The sequence below is a fragment of the Carcharodon carcharias genome, chromosome 19, assembly GCF_017639515.1.
Source record: "Carcharodon carcharias isolate sCarCar2 chromosome 19, sCarCar2.pri, whole genome shotgun sequence".
In the NCBI taxonomy this organism is placed as follows: Eukaryota; Metazoa; Chordata; class Chondrichthyes; order Lamniformes; family Lamnidae; genus Carcharodon; species Carcharodon carcharias.
In genome coordinates, this window is record NC_054485.1 from 73,867,171 (window position 1) to 73,891,506 (window position 24,336).

General features: G+C 45.3%; 1 protein-coding gene across 1 annotated transcript in view; it reads right to left on the reverse strand.

Annotated features, from left to right (window-relative positions):
• Window positions 1-4,290: 4,290 nt before the first annotated feature.
• LOC121291233 (zinc finger protein 91-like) overlaps window positions 4,291-24,336 on the reverse strand; it is a 42,877-nt gene continuing 22,831 nt past the window's right edge. Inside the window, exon 3 of the mRNA XM_041212310.1 lies at window positions 4,291-7,119. Within this exon, the coding sequence (XP_041068244.1) occupies window positions 5,747-7,119 (1,373 nt within the window). The 3' untranslated portion in view covers window positions 4,291-5,746. The remainder of the gene's footprint in view (window positions 7,120-24,336) is intronic.

A 24,336-nucleotide genomic window follows, 5' to 3' on the forward strand; every position in this document is an offset into this window, starting at 1 on the left:
TGTTCCCTAGCCAGCTCACATGCTCTGTTCAATCTGAAATTTGATACATAATCCAGGAGGGTAGTTTCTGAATTTTGACCCACTAATTTCTCCTGAATCAATTTCAGTAGTCCTCTTACCTCATGACCAAAAACTAGTTCAAAAGGGCTAAAACCAGTCGATGCATTTGAACTGTCTCTAATAGGAAATAACAAAAATGGAATTCCTGTATTCCAATCCTGTGCATAAATTTGACAGAATGCTCTTATCATAGTTTTTAAAGTTTGATACCATCTTTCCAAAGATCCTTGTAACTCTGGAGGATAAGCTGTTGACTTAAACTGTTTTATCCCCAAACTGTTCATTACTTCCTTAAACAGCTGTGACATGAAATTTGACCCCTGATCTGATTGTATTTCTTTAGGTAAGCCATATCGTGTGAAAAATTGAATTAACTCCTCCACAACCATCTTAGTTGTAATATTTCTTAAAAGTATAGCTTCAGGAAACCTACATTATTATCAATAAATACTGATTTCCACTTTTAGTTTTAGGGAGGGGTCTACACAATCAATCATGACCCTGATAAAAGGTTCTTCAAATGCTGGTATTGGGATTAAAGATGCTGGCTTAATCACTGCTTATGAATTTCCTGTTACTTGACATATATGACAGGTTCTACAGAATTTGACTACATCCCTATGCAATCCTGGCAAAAAAAAAAAGCCTCTGTATCTTTTCCTGTGTTTTCCTCATTCCTAAATGTCCCCCCATTGGAATTTCATGAACAATCCTCAAATCTCATTTCTATACCCAAATGGGATAACAATCTGATGCACCTCCCTCCAGATTTCATTTGCTGAGTCATGATCTGGCTGCCACTTTCTCATTAAAATATTCCCTTGAAGTTAATAACATATTGGAATACATTTTGCTTCAGTTTCTGAATAAGCGTTCTGATATAACTGTTTTAATTGCAAATCATTTTTCTGCAATTCCATTAACGTCCTGGAGTTAAACACTTTAGCTGAACTGTCCTGCATTCCTTCCTCCTGAACAATGTAATCAAATACAGTGCCAGTTAATTGGATTTTGACACCTTGTTCTTCCCTTTGAACAGCCTGCTCATCTTGATAATTTTGTTCTTCCCTATGGGCCTTTGATCTTGTTATAACACAATCAGGAAACCATCCAGGATGTTCCTTCTGTAGCACTTCTATTGAAAACACTTCTACAGGCTGCTCAACTACCATAGGCAGCACCCACATTTGGAATCCAGCTATATCATTACCCAGAATAAATTGAACCCCTTCAATGGGCAATTTTTTCCACCACTGCAATGACAACTTCACCAGTCTTCCATTTGCTCTTTAAATTTACCTTCCTCAATGGAATAGATTTTGCATCTCCATGAAACTCTTATTATCACCTGTTCCTGCAATACACCCTCTGAACAACAAATATCAATGTCCCACAACATTAAGGATTAAATAGCCCGTGTCTCTTAAAGTTTTAACATATTTACCCACTCCACCCTGTACACATGGAAAGACTTTCCCTTCACAAAATCTTTAAACATTTCTGCGACCTGCTCCCCAGAATTCTCGAGTAAACTGTGAACACAATCCCACTTCTTTACCTTTCATTGACTCTCTCTGCTTCACTTGTACACAAACCACTGGTTTCTCCTGTGCCTGAAGCTCAGAACCCACAGTACTTATACTTCCAGAGCTTTTCTGTACCCCAATAAATCCTACAGATTTTCCCTGCAACCTCCAACACACTGACTTCATGTGCCCCACTTTATTACAATGAAAACACCTCAATTTTCATGTGTCACTTCTACCTTCAGCATCTTCCTTTTTGTTCTGCGAGAAAACTTACTGGGAACTTCCAGCTACTCCTTCCCTTCCCTGACTACCTGCCTTCCCTTCATTATCCCACTTATTATCCTTTTCCAATTTTAAAGTGTGACAGAAAAAAGGTTTAGCTCTATGAACAAACTCATAATCATCAGCTATATTGCTACTTGTCTTACAGAATCAACCCTCTGTTCCTCCACATGAATTCTCACTACCGACGGGATTGAATCTTTAAATTCTTCCAAAAGAATTCCCTAAGAGCTGCATAGGTTGTCTCTTTTTTAACACCTGTATCCACCAGTCAAAATTACTTTGTTTTACTCTTTCAAACTCAATATATGTTTGCATGGGCGGTTTTCTCACATTTCTAAATCTCTGCCTGTATGCTTCAGGAACCAACTCATATGCACTCAAAATAGCTTTTTTCACTACATCACAATTCACCGACATTTCTTCTGAAAGTGAAGCATATACCTCATGTGCCCTATCTAACAACTTAGACTGTAATAGTTTTCCTGTGACTATTTAATTTGTTTAGCTAGCTTCTCAAATGAAATAAAGAATGCTTCAGTGTCTTTTTCCTCAAACTTTGGAAGAGCTTGTACAAATTTAAATATATCCCCACTGGGATCTACTCTAGAGATAAATCCTTTCTCACCTACTGACATCTCTTTTCTTACCGCCAACATTTTCAGTTGGAATTCTCTTTCTCTCTCTCTCTCTGTCCTCCTTCTCTATCTTCACAATTTCAAATTTCTTTCTTCAAATTCAAGCTTTTTCAGTTCCTTTGCTTGTTCAAATTCAAGCTTCATTTGCAACTGAAGTCTCACTACCTCTAGCTGTGACTCACTAGTGTCAGGTTTCACTTCCAACTGTAGATGCTGTGCTATACTTTTAACTATATCTGATTTCCTAGCCCCCACAGGTAACACCAATTGTAACTTAACCGCCAACTCTGTTAATTTACTTTTGGTTATTTTCTTCAACCCAATCAGAGTTTTCTCTTCTACACCCAGACAAGTCTTAGTAATTATCAAAGCTATCTTGCAGTCTCACCACTTCTAAAATACCTCACCAACTCTTGAATTCAAAGTGCCTCTCGTACTCATAAGCTTAAGATTCACCAATTCGTAACTGATCAAGGAATTAGAAATATAATTTATTTCCAGTAAAGCCCCCAATTGTTATGACCAATGCAATTGGTAAAGTGGAGTTATTTAAAAATCCCAGAAGGAAACTTTAAACAACTGTCATGACCTATAATTTTAAGTGTTATGTTTGAGATGCGACTCTAAATTCAGGAATCAGACCACAAATTGTCGAGGTTTTACATTAAACTAAATGAAACATTTTATTAATTTACACTGGTTAAAATATATATGCACATGGCTACAAATTACTACAATCATAACTTTTAATAAATTCCCAAACTAATCTCCATTAAGGCAACAACAACCCATAGACTTAACCAAACACCAGGCAAAGCATTTTCACCGTACAAATTCAAAATGAGGTTCTTTTCACTTTGGTTCCTGTTGGAGCCAGTTGGAGGCTAGCAGATGCCTTTTGATCTCTAATTGCCTCTGCTCTGCACACCCAAAACGGTTGTCTTGTTATATGTACCATTGCCCATTGAATGTTAATTCTTATTGTATCAACAATCTCTGAACTAAATCTCTCTAACAATAAAACCCCTTTCACAGTACCAATTTTATTAGTAATATAAACATATTGCTTGGTAGCTGCTAGATAGGTGTCTGTTTTCACCATACTTCTTGCATCCTTTATTCAAAAAATGCAAATGCATGCTATCTCTCTTACATATCAAAACTAGTACACATCAAAGCACCCAGACTAGCTAGCTTTAATCCAATTAGGGCACACCCACAGACTAAACCTCTATTTTAAAGAAAAATATTTTCCAAAATATCATTTACATTAATATATTCATGACAGACCTATACCCATTGGAATTTAGAATGAGAGGTGATCTTATTGAAACATAAATGATCCTGAGGGGACTTGATCGGGTGGATACCGGGATGATGTTTCTTCTTTTGGGGGAGACTAGAAGTAGCGGTTCTATGGTTTAAGACTGAGAGGTTTCTCTTTAAAGACAGAGATGAGGAGATTTTCTTTTCCTTAGAGTTGTTTGTGGAATTCTCATCCCCAGAAAGCAATGGCTGGGTCATTGAATTTACTTAAGGCCGAGTTAGATAGATTTTTCATATACAAGGTTGTCAAGGGTTATGGGAGATACACAGGAAAGTAATGGTCTAATCGAATTGTGGAGCAGGCTCAAAGGGCCGGATGGCCTAATCCTGCTCCTAACTTATTAAATAGTCTTATGGGAATACAGAATTTGAGTATTGCTGAGAAAAGAGACATGCTATCGAAACTTTTCATCTTGCATTCATCAGGACAGCTCACAAAAAAATCGCCAACAGTAAAGGGAAGTAACAATTTATATGGCATGAGAAGAGAGTACTGATTGGTTCGCAGTCAATTTTACAAGAGTCAGGTCACTCATGTTACTCCTATTTGGACCAATTTGAATTTTAAACAATGTTCCATGTAGTGCGTAAAAAAATGGTTACTGCCCTCAAACCTTTATGTACATTTGATAACATTAGGTCACATTTGTATGACAGTGTACAAAGGGATTTATCCAAACACCCACTTCATAACAAGAAAAAAAATGCTTGCACTATAATTTGAAAGTTATGCCACGTACATAATGTAATGTTTGCTACACATCTTATACACCTGCTTTATCTCAGAACAATGCAGAGATGACATACTTCAAAACCTAAACAGGTTTATTTACATTACTTTAAAAAATCTCAGGTTTCTACACACATGTGTTGGTCTCTGCCAGGTCTTCTCTCTGGAAGTTTCTCAATATAATTAATTTGTTAACTTCACCCTCAGGCTTAAGCAATCAAGTACAGTTATACAGATTAGAGAACCGACTGACATAATGAAACACTGATCAATTAAACCATTAAATGCTACAAATAGTCCAAAAAGAAAATTATCATACATGAACAAAAAACTGTAATTTCTTTCTAGTCTGTTCCAACACATACATTGCACACATAATCTTTACAGCATTCAGGTCTTCACTTCCAAATGAATCTCTGCAAATGAAGATGAAAATGTAACATCCTCTGCAAACACTTTGGAGCAGATAGAAGTGGTTTGAAAAATATGCTTTGAAGCGGCTTATGGTCAGATTCTACCATCATTTTCTCTCCCCGAAACAGGTACTGGTTGAAATGCCCACAAACAAAGACAATAGTCCCAGGGTCTCTTTCTCAATCTGTGTATAGCGTCGTTCAGTTTGTGTAAAAGTTCTGGATGCAAACACAACTAGTTGTCCTTGCTGTATGAGGGTTGCTCCAAGTCCTGTTTCACTGGTATCTCACTGTAGAGTGACTTCAACATTGACAACATCGCGACTTCATTGTTGATATCACAGTACATCAGCACTGGTGTTGTTGTCACTAGTTGTTTGATGCGAGTGAAAGCTGCTTCTTGTTCTGTGCCCCAATACCATTGAACATCCTTTGCAGTGAGCTTGCACAAAGATTCACACTCTTAATAACAGATTGGCAGGAGCTTGGTTAGCTAGTTCCTGTGTGGTTTCATTGATGTTCCAGGAGGTCTAACAATTGTGTGAAGGATTTCTTACAGAACTCACACTGATATCTCACATCGAAGATGTCAAGAAAGCTTTATCACAAACTTCAGACTTGAAGGCTTACTCCCTTGTGTGGATCCTCTGATGGAGCAGGAGTTTAGAGGGCTGTAAGAATGGTGTGTTGCACACCTCACACTTCAATGGTTTCTCCCCTGGGTGGGCCAGGAACTTCGAAAACTTTGTGATGGCTTTATCAGGTATCTCACACTTGAACTGTTACTTCCGTGTGAATGCATTGGTGTACATGGAGGGTTTGAGACTGTGAGAATGATTTGTTACACATCTTGCACATGAATGGTTTCTCCTCTTTGTGGATCCTCTGATGGAGTAGAAGGCTTGACAACTGTGTGAAGGCTTTGTCACAAACCTCACACCTGAATGGTCTCTCCCCTGTGTGAATGCGTTGGTGTACACGGAGCTCTGATGACCGCGAGAATGATTTGCCACATGCCACACATGTGAAAGGTTTCTCCCCAGTGTGAATGCGTTGGTGCACTCGGAGGGCCGATGACTGTGAGAATGACTTGTCACACACCTCACAGGTAAACGGTTTCTCTCCTGTGTGAATGCGTTGGTGGCTGCGGAGGATTGATGACTGCGAGAATGATTTGTCACACACTTCGCATGTGAATGGTTTCTCCCCTGTGTGGATTCTCTGATGGACAAGTAGCTTTGATAACTGTATGAAGGCTTTATCACATATCTCACACTGAAATGGTTTCTCCCCTGTGTGAATGCGTTGGTGGGTGCGAAGGTTTGATGAGTCAGAGAATGATTTGTCACACACCTCACAGGTGAACGTCTTCTCCCCTGTGTGAATGCGTTGGTGCACACGGAGATTCGATGACTGCGTGAATGATTTGTCACACACCTCACAAGTGAATGGTTTCTCCCCTGCGTGAATGCGTCGGTGGACACGTAGGTCTGATGACCGTGAGAATGATTTGTCGCACACCTCACATGTGAATGGTTTCTCTCCTGTGTGAATGCGCCGGTGACCCCAGAGGGCTGATGGATCCGAGAACGATTTTTCGCACACTTCACATGTGAACGGTTTCTCCCCAGTATGAATACGTTGGTGGCTTCGCAGGCTCGAGGACTGTGAGAATGATTTGTCGCACACCTTGCACGTGAATGGTTTCTCCCTGGTATGAATACGTTGGTGGTCCAGGAGATTTGATGACCGAGAAAATGATTTGTCGCAAACCTCACACGTGAATGGCTTCTCTCCTGTGTGAATCCTCTGGTGTCTCAAGAGATTGGAGGAATTGGTGAAAGTTGCATCACATGCCTCGCACCAGAATGGTTTTTCCACCATGTGAATCCTTTGGTGTATCAGGAGGTACGAAGATGTCACAACAGCATAATCATACACCTCGCACTTGCATCCCTTCCATGTGGCTGCCCTTGTGTTAACAGTGGTTGTTACAGATGCACCTTGTGTGTTAGGTGGAATCCTCCTCTCACACCTCACACTTGAACAGCCTCTCACCTGTAGGAATGAGTCAGTGGTCCATGAAGCTCGATGAATAATTGAAGCTCCACACTCGGAGCCCACTCGCACTTCTTCCCAGCCTCACCCTGACCGATTGCCCATGGCCGAACCTTCAGAAAGGTTGGTTCTGATGGAAGGCTCCACACCACTGACCAGTTTCAGATCTGATATGTCAAAACTCCCCTCACCTGACCGATTTCCAGATGATAGTTTCACTGCCCAACCTTCTCTGTGTTGAGCAATGCTGTGAAGGAACTGGATGTCTTCCCACAGTTGTGCAGTTTTCCTTGAGTGAAGATCAGGATCTATCTGTGGTGTCTATCCTCTCTGTATTCTCTGGTGTAGTACGGGGCACCTCTTCTGTAAAACAGGAAAAGGAAACATGATTACCTCCAACTCCCTTGCCTGCTTTGCTGAAGTGGTTGATTCCTCAGTTGGAGACTGTTCCACAGTGAGTGCCAGTCTGCTATTCCACTGTGTGGGGGATCAGACACAAGTTCTTTCTTTTTCCTCACCTGACTGTCACACAGCCTCTGTTTCCAGCAGGGACATTGGATAGTGACCAGGAGCAGACAAGGTGGCTGCTTTATTTCCTCCGCACAGTCCCCCATCTTCTCAGGTGCCATGAGTACAATGGAAAAGACAGTTAGACGGAGTGTAAAATGGACTATCAATTCACTATGAGCTCGTGTTTTACCCTTAGAGTGTGTGTTTAAATCTTCAGGAGAAATGTTAATTCAATGGAAATTTTGAAGTTTCTCCCGTTTTCCAAAAATATTTGGGGAAAACACACTGAGCAGGAAGTGCGAGCAGCTAAAGAAAATATTGCTTTAGTGTAGCTGATTGAAGGGTTCTGGTTTATCCTGGGAAATTAGATACACCGCACTCGCTCAGACTGCACATCCCAAATTCAGCTATCAGTCACAGCACTGGGCAAAACTATCAAATCCAAGCCCAGGCTTTGGGAAAGGCCGAAGCCTTCAGGTAAAATCCTTAAAGTCGGCATTAAAAGACATTTCAATAAATGTGTCTCTGCACCTCCCAGATAATTACACCTCACCTTCTCATATTCAGTAATGACCCATCAGCAAAACTCAGCCTGTAAATCAGAAGGGAAATGCTTCCAATAAACACACTCAATATCCAACACACAGCTCCAGTCAAACAGTTCAGCACAAAGCACCCAGTAAACAGCTCTCTCAGCTGGATCTTCTCACACAGCATAAGGGGCATTTCCACACCTGATTCCCCACAGGATAGTCAGGCTGCCTGAACATTAGTGTGGATATTATGGGATGTAATTATTATAAATTCTGTTCCTTCACTCACCATCTCCTCACTTGGTTTTCAGTCCCTACAGGAAGTGAACCAGCTGTGGAAGAGGAAGAGGAGAGAATGGGTAGAGTGGGTAGACTCTCTGATTGACGTCTCTCACAGCCAATCCAAATATTTCTGGAGTTACATGATTTTCCTGAACAAAAACAGAATTACCTGGAAAAACTCAGCAGGTCTGGCAGTATCGGCGGAGAAGAAGCATTGACATTTCGAGTCCTCAAGACCCTTCAACAGAACTGAGTGAATATTAGGAGAGGGGTGAAATATAAGCTGGTTTAAGGTGGCGGTGGGGGGGTGGTAGAAGTGGGTGGGGGATGGTGTGGTTGTAGGGACAAGGAAGCAGTGATAGGAGCAGATAATCAAAAGATGTCACAGACAAAAGAACAAAGAGGTGTTGAAGGTGATGATATTATCTAATGTGCTAATTAAGAATGGATGGCAGGGCATTCAAGATACAGCTCTAGTGGGGGTGGGGTGGAAAGACTAGCAGGGCAACTTTAGATCTTGAACTCCCTCCTCCATCCCTACCCCTTTTCCATCTCTTCCCCCTTCCTTTTGTTTTTTCCAATAATTTATATAGATTTTTCTTTTCCCACCTATTTCCATTATTTTTAAATCTTGTATGCTCTGCTAGTCTTTCCACCCCACCCCCACTAGAGCTGTACCTTGAATGCCCTGCCATCCATTCTTAATTAGCACATTCGTTTAGATAATATCACCACCTTCAGCACCTCTTTGTTCCTTTGTCTGTAACATTTTTTGATTATCTGCTCCTATCACTGCTTGCTTGTCCCTACAAACACACCCCCCCCCCCAACTTCTCTCCCCACCCCCCCCCACCTTAAACCAGCTTATATTTCATCCCTCTCCTAATATTCACTCAGTTCTGTTGAAGAGTCATGATGACTCGAAACGTCAACTCTTTTCTTCTCCGCCAATGCTGCCAGACCTGCTGAGTTTTTCCAGGTAATTCTGTTTTTGTTTTGAGTTTCCTGAAGCTTGGGAAACTGACCGGTGAAATAGAGGTGAATTTGAGCAGCAGATCAGGTGGGGATTTAAACTTGTCATTGTCCCATTTGAATAAAACTTTACTTAATGCAGCTGACCTCAGAGAGGCATGAGGGGAGGCAGGAGAGAAACTTAGAGAAAGATGTGAATTCAGGGCTCAGGCAGGGGGGGAGCAGTAATGGAAGTTTGTCCAGGCGGGCTAGTGGAAGGGAGGGAAGTAGCAGAGGCAGCTGATGGGATTGTTTCAATCTTATTTCCCTGAGCAGAGAGGTCAATAAACAGGGAGCAGAGATTTAAAGTAATTGATGGAGGGATTGGAGAGGAGTTGAGCAGTAATTTTTTCATCCAGAGGCTGATGAGGATCTGGAACTCACTGTCTGAAAGGGTGATAGAGCCAGAAACCCTCATCACATTAAAAAACACTGGGATATGAACTTGAAGGAATAACTTTTCCACATTTAAAATGGGGATGGAATAACTTCTCTACATTGACACTGTCCCATCAAACACTCACACAGAACGTACAGCACAGGTTAGATACAGAGTCAAGCTCCATCTAAACTGTCCCTGGATGTCCACTGGCAGTGGATGGTTAACCAGTTGTCCACCATAACCTTTCAATTCTGTGTCTTTTGGACTTAAGGGAGTGGATATGAAGTCTGTACCCGGGGAAAGGGCTAGGATGAGAAAGGGGAATGGTTTTATTGGGGAATTGGGCATCTCAGGTGGAGGTAAGGGTGAGGTTGAGTAAATAAGGAGCTGCAGAAATGTTGTGGCGAATGGAGGCACAAAGGCCTAGACAGTTGGGATTTGGAGAGTGCGATTATTAGTGAATTGGGGGATAGTTTTTTCCAGGCACAGATACAGAAGGAGGTAGAGCTGGAATGTGGGAGGAGGATGTGGTTGCTGAGTAACACATGGAAGTGATCAGAGATGGCCTTCTCTGTGATTGATATGTTGAGAGTAGTGAGACCGGGTGAGACAGCGAGGTCAAGGAGGCGGCCGGGAATCTGGTTTGGGGAAATCACTGGAACTTCGAGGCAGGGCAAGCAAGGAAACTTCTGGAAAGACAATTGTTTCTCATATACAATCCATACTTTGCCAGCATTAATTACTGACACCCAAAATACAAATCCCGATCCTGTCAGCTCATTACTGGAATGTTTGGAATTGATCCAATCTGGTTGTGGATGAAAAGAAAGGGCCGGCCCACAAAAAGGCATCATATTTGGCAGCGATTACATCGAGACAAAGGGTCAAAATTACAGTCACCAAACCCCATCTTGTCCAGCCCCAGTGACCTAATGGGTAAGGACTGGCTTCCTAAGCCAGGGATTGTGAGTCTGAAGGTCCCCAACATCACAGATGCTAATCTTCAGCCAAGTCAATTCACTCCAGGTGATATCAGGAAACGGCTTAAGGCACTGGATACTGCAAAGGCTATGGGCACTGACAATATTCCTGAATAGTACTGAAGACTTGTGCTCCAGAACTTGCCATGTCCCTAGCCAAGGTGTTCCAGTACAGCAGCATCTACCCGGCTGTGTGGAAAATTGCCCAGGTATATCCTTTTCACAAAAAGCAGGACAAATCCAATCCAGTCAACTACCTCCCCATCAGTCTACTCTCCATCATTAGCAAAGTGATGGAAGGCATCATCGACAGTGCTATCAAGCAGCACTTGTTTAGCAATAACCTGCTCACTGTTGCCCAGTTTGGGTTCCACCAGGGCCATTCAGCTCCTGACCTCATTACAGCCTTGGTTGAAACATGGACAAAAGAAATGAACTCCCGAGTTGAGAGTGACTGCCCTTGATATTAAGACAGCCCTAGCAAAACTGGAGTCAATGGGAATCAGGTGGAACACTCACCACTGGTTGGAGTCATACCTACCACAAAGGAAGATGGTTGTGGCGGTTGAAGGTCAATCATCTCAGCTCCAGGACATCACTGCAGGAGTTTCTCAGGGTAGTGTCCTTGGCTCATCCTTCGGCTGCTTCATCAAGGACCTTCCTTCCATTATAAGGTCAGAAGTGGGGTTGTTTGCTGATGATTGCATGATGTTCAGTACCATTCACAACTCCTCAGATATTGAAGCAGATAATGTCCAAAAGTCATTCCTGTAGATGACGGAGAATCTTTGTCGCCAAAGACTGCACATGTCCAGGACACTGGTCTGTCACATCTGCCACCTACTCTAGGATTTGGTGCCATGGGGATATGGAAGGCATCCATTGCCAGTGGCCATGAAAGTGATTGCGACGCTCAATTTTTATGCAAGTGGCTCCTTTCAGGTCTCCACAGGTGACCTCTGTGGGATATCGCAAGCCTCCATGCACAAATGAGGCCGCGGACGTCATATTCCCAAGAGCACACAACTTTGTGCATATTGCCCAGGATCAGGAAGGCCAGGAAACAAGAGCACTCGGATTTGCCCAGATTTCAGTTTTCCCACAGGCGCAGGGTGCCTCGACAGCACTCACGAAGCACTTAGATCTCTGTGGCAACAAACAGTCAACTACGTTCATCACGAGGCCTTCCACTTGCTGAATGTTCAGCTGGTGTGCAACTTACAGGTCTGCACATGGTTTCCAGGGAGTGTCCAGGACTCCGACATTCTCAGTAGGTATCAGAACCCTAACGTCTTCCAGGATCTAGAGAGGCTACAGGGTTGGCTCCTCGGGGACAAGAAGACATGGCTGATGACACCTGTGCAGCAGCCTCAGACTGCAGCAGAGAGAAGGTACAATGAGACACAAGCTACAACTTGCGCCTTGGTGGAGCAAATGATCAGAATGTTGAAAATGTGGTTCTGGTGCCTGGACCAGTCTGATGGAGCCCTGCAATGCAGTTCAAAGAGGGTGTCACGCATCATTGTCATCTCCTGCTCCGTTCACAACCTGTTGCTGCAACAGAAAGAGGAGCTGACAGAGGAGGAGATGGAGGAGCTGGAGGTCTCTTCTGCTGAGGAGGATGACGACAGGGATGACGGTGAGGAGGTCCTCGAAGGCGAGGATGATGGCAATGAGGCCACTGCACTGGCCAGACGAGACAGGCGCATTCAGGAGGCCCTCATGGCTGCCAGATTCGTGCAGTGAGGAGAGACCATAGATCCTCACATTGCATCTGTTTAACTTCTGCTTGGCAGATGGCAGCGCACATACCTTCTGTGATAAGGTTCCTGTCATGAAGATGCAACAGATGCCCACAGTCCCTACATTCCAGGAGGATAATGACGACATGCAGTGGGGAAACTCCATAGATCCTCACATAGCTTATGTGAATGTCTGACTCCTGTCTGGCTGATGGCATCTTGCGTGCGCTCTGTGAACAGGGTCATATCATGGAGATGCAGCAGGCAAAATTTAACTTCTCCTGACCCTGTGACATTCTTCGTAAACTAAACCCTTCAAGACCACACGGTCACTGGACACAGATGCTGATGAGACGGGGGCCAGCCGCACCTCATTGGTACTGGACGCACACAGAAGAAAGGAGAGAACTCTGTTCTGCTGGCCCAGGATATTCTGGAGCAATGATAAGCCCCACAGAGGTGCAGGGAAGACTAACGTGTCCTATGAGTGTGAAGGTGGACCATCAGTGTGCTGGGAAGATTGCCCAAAGCACTGGGAAAAGGCCCTGCACTGAAACACCAGACTTTATCTTGTGCAGGGACTAAGATTTCACATCTGAGTGACACGAGCACTGCTCATTGGAACAGGGAGCCATAAGCAAGGAGACATTACAATGATGAACATTATGTACAAGTGATTAACACCATGCAACTACATCTCCTTAACCTTCCTAACCATGCTGCTACGTCTTGGTACTCACCTGACATCCACAGCGGAGGTGGAGGCAGCATGTTGACTGCTACACCCTGTCTGTGATTATCTTGAAGGGCACCCTCTGGAGGGCTGAGACCTGGAGGGCCCCGACCTGCTTTCGGGGTCCTACTATATGGCAGTGGCACCCTCCTTGGCCCATGGAGCTGGAGCTGCTGGGGTGACAGGAAGATGGAATTCGATTAGACCGGACAATCTCAGAGTCACCTGGATGGGTGGCCCTACGGGGTACAGCTGCTGATCCTCCTTCCTATGGGTGCCCAAGGGCCCATGGCTGACTCCCTGAGGAAAAGGGGCAGATGGGGTGAGATTGAGCTGCCCTGCACCCCTCTCACATTGACACTGTTGGAGGCCAACTATGGTGTCAATGATGGAGTTCAGCCTGCACAACAGTGCAGGACCAATGTCCTGGACCAAAGTCTCCATGGTGGCTACCATCCTAGCAGTGTTGACCTCGGTGCGTTGGCATGCCGGTGCTATCACCTCAGAGTTTAGGTGGACGGACTCCTCCATTGTGCCTTGCAATCTGAGGAATGCAGCGGACATCTCTTCCTTACGTTCCCAAGCTTGCCTTTGCAGCTCCAGCAACTGAGGTATGACCGAAAACAAAAATAAAAATAAAAATATCTGGAAAAACTCAGCAGGTCTGGCAGCATCTGCAGAGAGGAGCACAGTTAACGTTTCGAGTCCGTATGACTCTTCAACAGAACTAAGTAAAAATAGAAAAGAGGTGAAATATAAGCTGGTTTAAGTGCGGGGGGTGTGGGGGTGGTGGGACAGGTAGAGCTGGATAGAGGGCCAGTGATAGGTGGAGATAGCCAAAAGATGTCATAGACAAAAGGACTAGGATGTGTTGAAGGTGGTGATATTATCTAAGGAATGTGCTAATTAAAGGTAGAAAGCAGGACAAGCAAGGTACAGATAGCCTTAGTGGGGGTGGGGTGGGGTGAAGGGAAGGGATCGAAATAGGCTAAAAGGTAGAAATAAAAAAATGGATGGGAATACATTAAAAAATAATGGAAATAGGTAGGACAAGTAAAATCTATATAAATTGTTGGAAAAAAAGAGGTGGGGGGGGGAATCAGAAAGGGGGTGGGGATGTAGGAGAAAGTTCATGTCTAAAATTGTTGAACTCAATGTTCAGTCCGGAAGGCTGTAAAATGCCTAGTCGGAAGATGAGGTGCTGTTCCTCCAGTTTGCGTTGTGCTTCACTGGAACAATGCAGCAGGCCAAGGATGGACATGTGGGCATGAGAGCAGGGTGGAGTGTTGAAATGGCAAGCGACAGGGTGGTCTGGGTCATGCTTGCGGACAGACCAAAGGTGTTCTGCAAAGTGGTCACCCAGTCTGCATTTGGTCTCTCCAATGTAGAGGAAACCACATTGGGAGCAACAAATGCAGTAGACTAAATTGAGGGAAGTGCAAGTGAAATGCTGCTTCACTTGAAAGGAGTGTTTGGGCCCTTGGACGGTGAGGAGAGGGGAAGTAAAGGGGCAGGTGTTGCACTTTCTGCGGCTGCATGGGAAGGTGCCGGGGGAGGGGGTTGAGGTGTAGGTGGTGATGGAGGAGAGGACCAGGGTGTCCCGGAGGGAACGATCCCTGCGGAATGCCACCGGGGGGCTGAAGGGAAGATGTGTTTGGTAGTGGCAGCATGCTGGAGTTGGCGGAAATGACGGAGGATGATCCTTTGAATGCGGAGATTGGTGGGGTGATAAGTGAGGACAAGGGGGACCCATTATGGTTCTGGGAGGGAGAGGAAGGTGTGAGGGCAGTTGCACAGGAGATGGGCCGGACACGGTTGAGGGCCCTGTCAACGACCGTGGGTGGAAAACCTTGGTTAAGGAAGAAGGAAGACATGTCAGAAGAACTGTTTTTGCAAGTGGCATCATCAGAACAGATGCAACGGAGGCGAAGGAACTGAGAGAATGGGATGGAGTCCTTACAGGAAGCGGGTGTGAGGAGCTGTAGTCGAGGTAGCAGTGCGAGTTGGTAGGCTTGTAATGGATATTGGTGGACAGTCTATCACCAGAAATTGAGACAGAGAGGTCAAGGAAGGGAAGGGAAGTGTCAGAGATGGACCGTGTGAAAAGATGGAGGGGTGGAAATTGGAAACAAAATTAATACATTTTTCCAGGTCCAGACAAGAGCATGAAGCAGCACTGAAGCAGTCATCGATGTACCGGAGAAAGAGCTGTGGGAGGGGGTCGGAGTAGGACTGGAACAAGGAATGTTCCACATAGTCCATAAAGAGACAGGCATAACTGGGGCCCATGCAGGTACCCATCACCACACCTTTTATTTGCAAGAAGTGAGAGGAATTTAAGGAGAAATTGTTCAGTGTGTGAACAAGTTCAGCCAGACGGAGGAGAGTAGTGGTGGATGGGGATTGGTCGGGCCTCTGTTCAAGGAAGAAGCGGAGAGCCATCAGACCATCCCAGTGGGGGATGGAGGTGTAGAGGGATTGGACTTCCATGGTGAAGAGGAGTTGGCTGGGGCCAGGGAACTGGAAATTGTTGATATGATGTAGGGTGTCAGAGGAATCATGGATGTAGGTGGGAAGGGACTGGACAAGGGGAGAGAGAATGGAGTCAAGATAGCAAGAAATGAGTTCCGTGGGGCAGGAACAGGCTGACACGATCGGTCTGCCGGGACAGTCCTGTTTGTGGATTTTGGTTAGGAGGTAGAAGCGGGCCATCCAAGGTTGGGAGACTATCAGGTTGGAAGCTGTGGAAGGAAGGTCTCCAGAAGAGATGAGGTCAGTAACAGTTCAGGGAACAATAGCTTGATGTTCCGTGGTGGGGTCATGGTCCAGGGGGAGTTAGGAGGAAGTGTCTGTGAGTTGACGCTCAGCCTCCGTGAGGTAGAGGTCAGTGCGCCAGACAACAACAGCACCACCCTTGTCAGCAGGTATGATGACAATGTCAGGGTTGGACCTGAGAGAACAGAGTGCAGCAAGTTCAGAGAGAGGCAGGTTAGAATGGGTGAGAGGAGCAGAGAAATTGAGAAAACTGATGTCACGCCGACAGTTCTCAATGAAAAGATCAAGAGAAAGTAAGAATCCAGAGGGAGGGGTCCAGGTGGAGGGAGAATATTGGAGGTGGGTAAAAGGATCCGTTGAACGGGGAGAGGACTCCTGCCCAAAGAAGTGAACACACAGACGAAGGCAGCGGAAGAAGAGTTCAGCATTGTGCCGAGCTCGAAATTCATTGAGATGAGGGCATAAGGGTATGAAACTAAGTCCTTTGCTGAGCACTGAACATTCAGCATTGGAGAGGGGAAGGTCAGGGGGTATGGTGAATACACGGCCGGGGCTGAGATTGGAAGAAGGGATGGTGACAGAGGGACAGGCAGGGGTGGAGGGTCCTGGATGGGTGCTGGTGTCAATGAGAAAGGAGCTTGCGTTCCTTTCCACCTGAAAGAAAGAGACAAAGTTTCTTGTTGAGCTGTCAGATGAGATGAAGAATAAAATGAAACTGGGGGCACGCACAGCTTAGAAATAAGGTGCGGCGGTGCTGCTGGAGGGAGTGGTCGAGTGTTCATATGGAGGCGCATGGCACTGAGTGTGGATCTCAGAATGCAACGAGAACAACAGTCCGAGGAACGTTGTATGTCCCGGAGATACCTATAATCCTGGGTGGGTTCAAAACATGAGGGATGGAACTTCAGTTGAAATCCACGTGGGGTAAGTCAGAGATGGAGACAGTCACTGAGGAAGGAAATATGGCTGTGAAAATGGGTTTTAGTAAACACCTTGTCAAACACCAGGAGAGAAATGGAAAGCAATGAAGGTGCACAATGCAAAAGAGAGATACGGAAATCTGTCGGAGAGAAGAGCAATACTTCTTCAAGGTAGGCATTTCTTGAAGAGAAGTGACAGTCAGTTAAACACTAAGATAAAAGCAAAAAACTGCGGATGCTGGAAATCCAAAACAAAAATAAAAATAAAAATTTTTCAGATGCTGCCAGACCTGCTGAGTTTTTCCAGGTATTTTTATTTTTGTTTTGGATTTCCAGCATCTGCAGTTTTTTGCTTTTATCTGAGGTATGACTGAGTCCAGTGGCTCATCATCTGACTCAGATTGAGCAGATATCTGGCTTCCAGGAGTGCTCCAAGTGCCAGGAACCTGGGAAGTCCCTGCTGCGGGTCAGACAGTGAGATGTGCTCGCCGGACTGTGACTCTGAGGCCACTCTAAAGCTTGGTCCCACCGAGGTATGTATCTCTGTGCTAATGGAGGGTGTGGGTGAGCGCTGTGATGAGTCTTTAATGAGGGTTTCATCAGTGTCTTCGGGGCTTGAGTCGAGGGCCTAGGTTGTGGACCTCCTCAGCTGTTTCCCCTGTGTGCCTGCGAAAGTGAAGAGAGATAATTAGTGAATGGCAATGGCCTGTGAAACAGGACACATCACTCACAGCACAGTTGTCTGATGGACGTTGCACTGCTGGATCCTCACCTGGTTGAGCACCATCGACCTCATCGTCAGCACAGGAATGGTCCAGATCTTCGCGGCCTGCTGAATGGCTCTGTTTTCAAAGTCTGCAAAGACCTTGATTTCAGACACTTCTCGGCCAGACTGTGACTTCTCCCTTTTGTTGTGTACCAGCTTGTCCTGCATGAATACAGATGGAGAAAGTATAAGTAGGATGCCTGCCAGGTCAAATAAGTATGCCCAGTATGTGGTGCCGTGGATGGGATGAGGACAATGAAGATGTGTTTGAGAGAGTGAATGGTGATGTCCCTTGAACCTTGAACTGGTAGTGAGTGAGATCCCTGTGGACATGTGATGGGTTTGTGAGTGTGTGAGCTGAGAATGATGAAGAGTGACTTACCCTGGCGGAACGGAGATCATTCAGCCTCTTCCTGCACTGGGTGGCTGCCTTCTTTTGCAGGGCTTTGGTGCTGACCCCACTGCCGCCACCTCCCATGCAGGATTGGTGACCCTGCTTGCTAGCCTTCGCCCAGAGCCCGGGTAGAGGACATTGTGTCAGGCCTTCACTGAGTCCAGTAGGCGCTCGAGGGAAGTATCGCTAAATCTGGGGCAGCAAGTTTCCTCCCTTTGGCAGCCATCAGTTTGCAGCAGCTTCCTATCCCTTGAAGAGTGCTAGCTCTTTGAAGGGGCGGTCTTTAAATATGGCACCCGGTTTACTGAAGGCCTGAGGTGACAGTGGGTGGGGGAGTTGAGGGGTGGGTGGTGGCAGGTGAATCAGAGGCTGCCCCGCGAGTGACCTGGTGTATTTCCTAGGAATACATGATTGATGATGCGGGACTGGGACGATACGGCGTGAAAAGCCATCTTTGCAGCCAGTGGGTAAAACGTTCCTTTTCTGCCCGCTATTGCACTCAGTACAAATCTGGGGTGATTCCACCCATTGAATATATTCAAGACCGAGATTGATGGATTTCTGGGTGCTGAGGGAATAAGGGATATGGGGATAGTGTGGGGAGATGGGATTGAGGTGGAAGATTAGCCTTGATCATATTGAATAGTGCAGCAGGCAGTAAGGGCTGAATGGCCTACTCCTACTTCTATTACTTCATGTTCTCTGGGTCGTTATATCTCTTATTTCATTCTTGTGCAGCAAGTCATTGTAACCAACATGATCAATTTAATAAAATAATTTGAGATCATTAACATGCTGGACAGGGTCTATGAAGGTTTGTCTGTACGGACTTCCAGAAGGTAGTTGATCATGTTCTGCACAGGAGATTATTCACCAATCTGAACGTGCAGGGAATCGGAGGGAACCTTGTGACATGGGTTGATAATTTGTTCGCGAGATAGGAGACAGAGAGTAGGGATAAAGGGAATGTTCTCCTATTGTCAGTATGTGCCCAGTAGTGGTCCCCAGCGATCTTTACTGGAGACTCAGCTTTTCATTATATTGATCAATGACTTTGATGGAGGAACATGATGGGGTAGTTTACTGATGACATTAAGTTAGGTGACACAGTAAATAATGTAGATGGGAGTGGAAAGTTGCAAAGGGACATTGATAGATTAAGTGAGAGGACCAAACTGCAACAGCTGGAGTTCAGTGTGGATAAGTGGGAGATCAATATTTTGAATCTCAGAAAGATAAATCAGGGCATTTTCCAAATGATGAGAATCTCGGAACTGTTTCAAGTCCAGTATGTTCCGAAGAAGGTTCATATTGAACTCAAAACATGAACTCTGATTCTGTCTCCAGAGAAGCTGCCAGGCCTGCAGAGATTTTTCCCAGAGCTTTCTGTTTTTATTTCAGATCTCCAGCAACTGCAATATCTTGCTTTTGTTTATGGTGCTTCAGGAGGTCAGAGGAGTGCGTGAAAGCCTTGTCACAAACAGCACGCCTGAAGGGTTTCTCCCCTGTGTGAATCGGAGGGAGGTCATACTTGAGGAGTCACTCCGTTGTGTGGCTCCTGTTAGCCCAGGAGGCTTGATGAATTTGTGAACGCTTTCTCACACAATTCGCATGTGAACAGTTTCTCCCCAGTGTGAATGCGTCAGTGTTTCACGAGTGTCACAAGTGTGACACCTCAGTCACACACCTCACAATTGAATGGTTCTCCCCTGGTGCATCAGGGAATTGGAGGCCTGGGAGAAAGCCACCTCACAAACCTCACACCTGAAGGGTTTTTCCCTGTGTGAATGCCCTGGTGTACCAGGAGAAATTTTTAGTTCATTCACTCATGGGATATGGGCCTCGTTGGCCAGGCCAGCATTTATTACCCATGACTAGTTGCCCGAGTTCAGAAGGCATTTAAGAGTGCTGTGGGTCTGGAGTCACATGTAGGCCAGAACAGGAGGTAAGGACAGCAATTTCCTCCCCTAAAGGACGTTGGTGAACCAGATGGGTTTTTACAACAATCTCATGGTTCCATGGTCATCATTAGACTATTTTTTACTGAATTAAAACTCCAACATCTGCCATGGCAGGATTTGAACCTGGGCCCCTGAATTACTACTCCACCGACAATACCACTACACCATCACCTCCCCTTATCGATGTTACAAAAGGTTTATCACAAGCCTCTCACTTGAACGGTTTCCCCTTATATGGATTGTCTGATGGATCACGAGGCCTGTTAACTGCATTAGTTATGTCACAAACCTCACACGCAAATGGTTTCACACGTGTGAATACGTTGGTGTCTGCAGAAGTGAGATGAGCACAAGAACAATTTGTTGCACACCTCACACTTGAACAGTTTCTCTTCCATTTAGCTGTCCTTTTATTCACAGTTGTACAACAGACACACCTTGCTGTTTAGGAAATCTTATGAGCCCGTGGAGTGCCCCTTACACACCTCACACTTGAACAGCCTCTCATCTGTAGGAATGATTCAGTAATTCATGAGGTTCAATGACACTCTCACCGCACTTGGAGCCACTCACTTCTTCCCAGCTTCACCCTGACCGATCGCCCACAGCCGAACCTTCGGAAAGATTGGTTCTGACAGAAGGTTCCACACCACTGACCAGTTTCAGATCTGATAATAAGTCAAAGCTCCCCTGACCCAGCCGATTTCCAGGTGATTGTTTCACTGTCCAACCTTCTCTGTGTTAAGCAATGCTGTGAAGGGGCTGGATGTCTTCCCACAGACGTACAGTTGTTCTTTGGTGATGGTCAGGATCTATCTGCAGTGTCTATCCTCTCTGTATTCTCTGGTGTAGCACAGTGCAATCCTTCTGTAAAACAGGAAAAGGAAACATGATTTCCTCCAACTCCCAATTACTGCTGAAGGGGCTGACTCCTCAGTTAGAGATTGTTTCACAGTGAGTGCCAGTCTGCTATTCCCCTGTGTGGAGGAACAGGTGCAAGACCTTTCTTTTTCCTCACTTGATTGTCACACACCCTCTGTTTCCAGCAGGGACACTGGATAGTGACCAGACAACATGGCTACTTTCTTTCCTCCACCCAGCCCCCCATCTTCCCAGGCATTGTGAGGGCAATGGAAAAGACAGTCGAGCGGAGTGTAAAACAGGCTATTAATTCACTATGAGCATTAAAAGACATTTCAATAAACGTGTCCCCAGGTATGGCAGCCGAATTGCTCTGGAGGTTTCAGAGATGGGGAGGGAAAAGACCATGGAGGGATTTGAAAACAAGAATGCGAATTTTAAAATCGAGTGTTGCTTGACCAGGAGACAGTGTCGGTCAGTGAGCACAGGGGTGATTGGTGAATGGGTCTTGGTGTCAGTTTTGGAGGAGCTCAAATTTACAGTGCAAGATGTGAGAGCAGCCAGGAGAGCACTGGAATAGTTGATTCTAGAGCCTACAATGGTCTGGATGAGGGTTTCAGCAACAGATGAGCTGAGACAGGGCGTCACTGGTCTCTCTTGTGAGTGGAGCTTGCAACTCTTGCGCATAGCAGTGTCCCAATCCTGACCAACATAGGGAAATGACAGTGAGAGCCAGGGATGGTAATGGAGAACCCTTCAAAGAAACATACAGAATCATAGAATAGTATGGCACAAAAGGAGTACTGCACTGTCAGAGGTGATGTCTTTCAGATGAGATCTCAACCAAGGCCCCTGCTGCTCTTTCTGAGCTGGGTGTAAAAGATCCCATGGCACTATTTTGAAGAACAGGGGAGTTATCCCTGGGGAGGAGGGGGGAGAGGTGGGGGGGGAGGGGGGAAGGGGAGGGAGGGGGAGGGAGGAGGGAAGCTGGTCGGGGAGGGGGGAGGGGGAAAGGGGAGGGAGGGGGAGGGAGGAGGGAAGCGGGTCGGGGAGGGGGGAGGGGGAGGGGGACTTGGAGGGATTTGAAAAAACAGGAAACATCCAGATCCCAACACACAGACAGAACTGACCATTCACAGTCCACAGGATAATAACCAACTCCCAACACACACACACACACATCTCTCACAGCCAATCCAAATATTTCTGGAGCAACATGACTTTCCTGAGGCTTGGGAAACTGACCGATGAAATGGAGGCGACTTTGAGTAGCAGATCAGGTGGGGATTTAAACTTGTCATTGTCCTGTCTGAATAAAACCTCACTTATTGCAGCTGCTGTCTCAGTTCCCCTGGTAAACGTTTGACAGAGATTTCTAATGTGGGAAAAGCATTCTTCAGCCTCAGAGGCTTTCAAACTGACAACATCAGTGTGGGATATGTAGCCTTGGACGTGTTTGACAGAAGATCAGAAGAGGAAGACCCACAGCATCTAAGGCAGTGTTGATGAGCAGTAGCGGAATCAGCACATGCACAGGAGAGACAGGGGGCCACAGGAGAGAGGGGTCACAGGAGAATGGGCATGGGAGGGAGAAACAAAGAATAGAGAGCGGGAGTGGAGATTGAGTCAATGCTTGGGTAGTGAGTCTGGGACTCGGGGATTGACTCTGTGTTCGGAGAGTAACACTGTGACCTAGGGAAGTTACTCTGTGCTTGCGGAGTGACTCAGAGATTGACCTCAGGGTAAGCAAATGCTGATAAAATCAAATAACATACCTTGACTGTGGGACTTGGGAAGGGGATGGTGTTGGCTGCTGGAATGAAAAAAAGAGCTGCCAAACATCCAACCAAGTCTCTGATGAAAGGTTATCTCAAGCTGAAATGTTAACAACTTCTCTTCACAGATGCTGCCTGACCTGCTGAGTATTTCCAGCATTTTATGTTTTGATTCCAGTTTTTAAAGCAGATACAGACCATTCGGCCCAACTGTTTTCTACTGGTACTTATGCTTCACATGAGCTTTCTCCCTACTTATTTTATCTCAGCCTATTCCTATTCCTTTCTCCCTCATGTACTTCCCTGACTTCCCATCAAATACATCAAAACTATTTGGCTCAACCATTCCCTGCAGTAGCAAGTTCCACATTCTAATCATTCTCTTGGGAAAGAAGTTTCTCCTGAATTCCTCATCGGATTTATTATTGACCATCTTATATTTCTGGCCTAAGATAAAAGCAAAAAACTGCAGGTGCTGGAAATCCAAAACAAAAACAAAAATACCTGGAAAAACTCAGTAGGTCTGGCAGCAACTGCGCAGAGGAACACAGTTAACATTTCGAGTCCGAATGACCCTTCAACAGAACTAAGTAAAAATAGAAGAGAGGTGAAATATAAGCTGGTTTAAGGGGGAGGTGGGACAAGTAGAGCTGGATCACTGGCCCTCTATCCAGCTCTACTTGTTCCCCCCCACCCCCCCCCCCCCCCCCCCCCCCCCCCGCCCCACCACCACCACCCACCCCCCTTAAACCAGTTTATATTTCACCTTTCTTCTATTTTTACTTAGTTCTGTTGAAGAGTCATTCGGACTCGAAACGTTAACCGTGTTACTCTCTGCAGATGCTACCAGACCTGCTGAGTTTTTCCAGGTATTTTTGTTTTTGTTTTAAATTTCTGGCCCCTAGTTTTGGACTCCCCCACACAAGTGGAAACAACTTCTCTCCATTTATTCCACGAAATTTTAAATTTATAATTCATCATTTTAAAGCTTTTTATTACGTCACCCCTCAGCCTTCTCTTTTCTAGAGAAAAGAGCCTGTTCAGTCTTCCCTGATAGTTACAATCTCTCATTTCTCATTATCATCCTTAGAAATGTGTTTTGCATCATCTCCAGTTCCTTTATGTCCTTTTTCAGTCTGGAGATCAGAACTGTGCACAGCTCTCCAAGTGTGGTCTAACCAAGGTTCTATACAAGTTCAACATTACTTCTCTGCTTTTCAATTCTATTCCTCGAAAAATGGACCCCGGTGATAATGTTTGATTTTTTTTAATGACCTTGTTGACCTGTCTTGCTACTTTTAGTGATTGATGAATCTGTAGTTCTGCCCTTGCACAACCTGTAAGTATGACCCTTGGTCCTCCTTAGCCTATCCAATTGAAATAATTTGTCCACATGAAGTCATGAACACAAACTGTTGTTATTTAAAAACTTCCATCAAATCCATACTCTGCACTTTTCTAAAGTGCCCACATCCAGCTCTTTGAGTACAATGGCAAAAAACGGTTAATGCTGGAAATCTGATATATATTCAGAAAAAGCTGGAAATACTCAGGTCAGGCAACATCTGTGAAGAGAGAAGCAACTTTTCTGCAGCCTTTGACATGCCCGACCACACTATCCTCCTCCTCAAACTCTTCTCTGTTGTCCAGTGAGTAGGACTGCTATCGCTTGGCC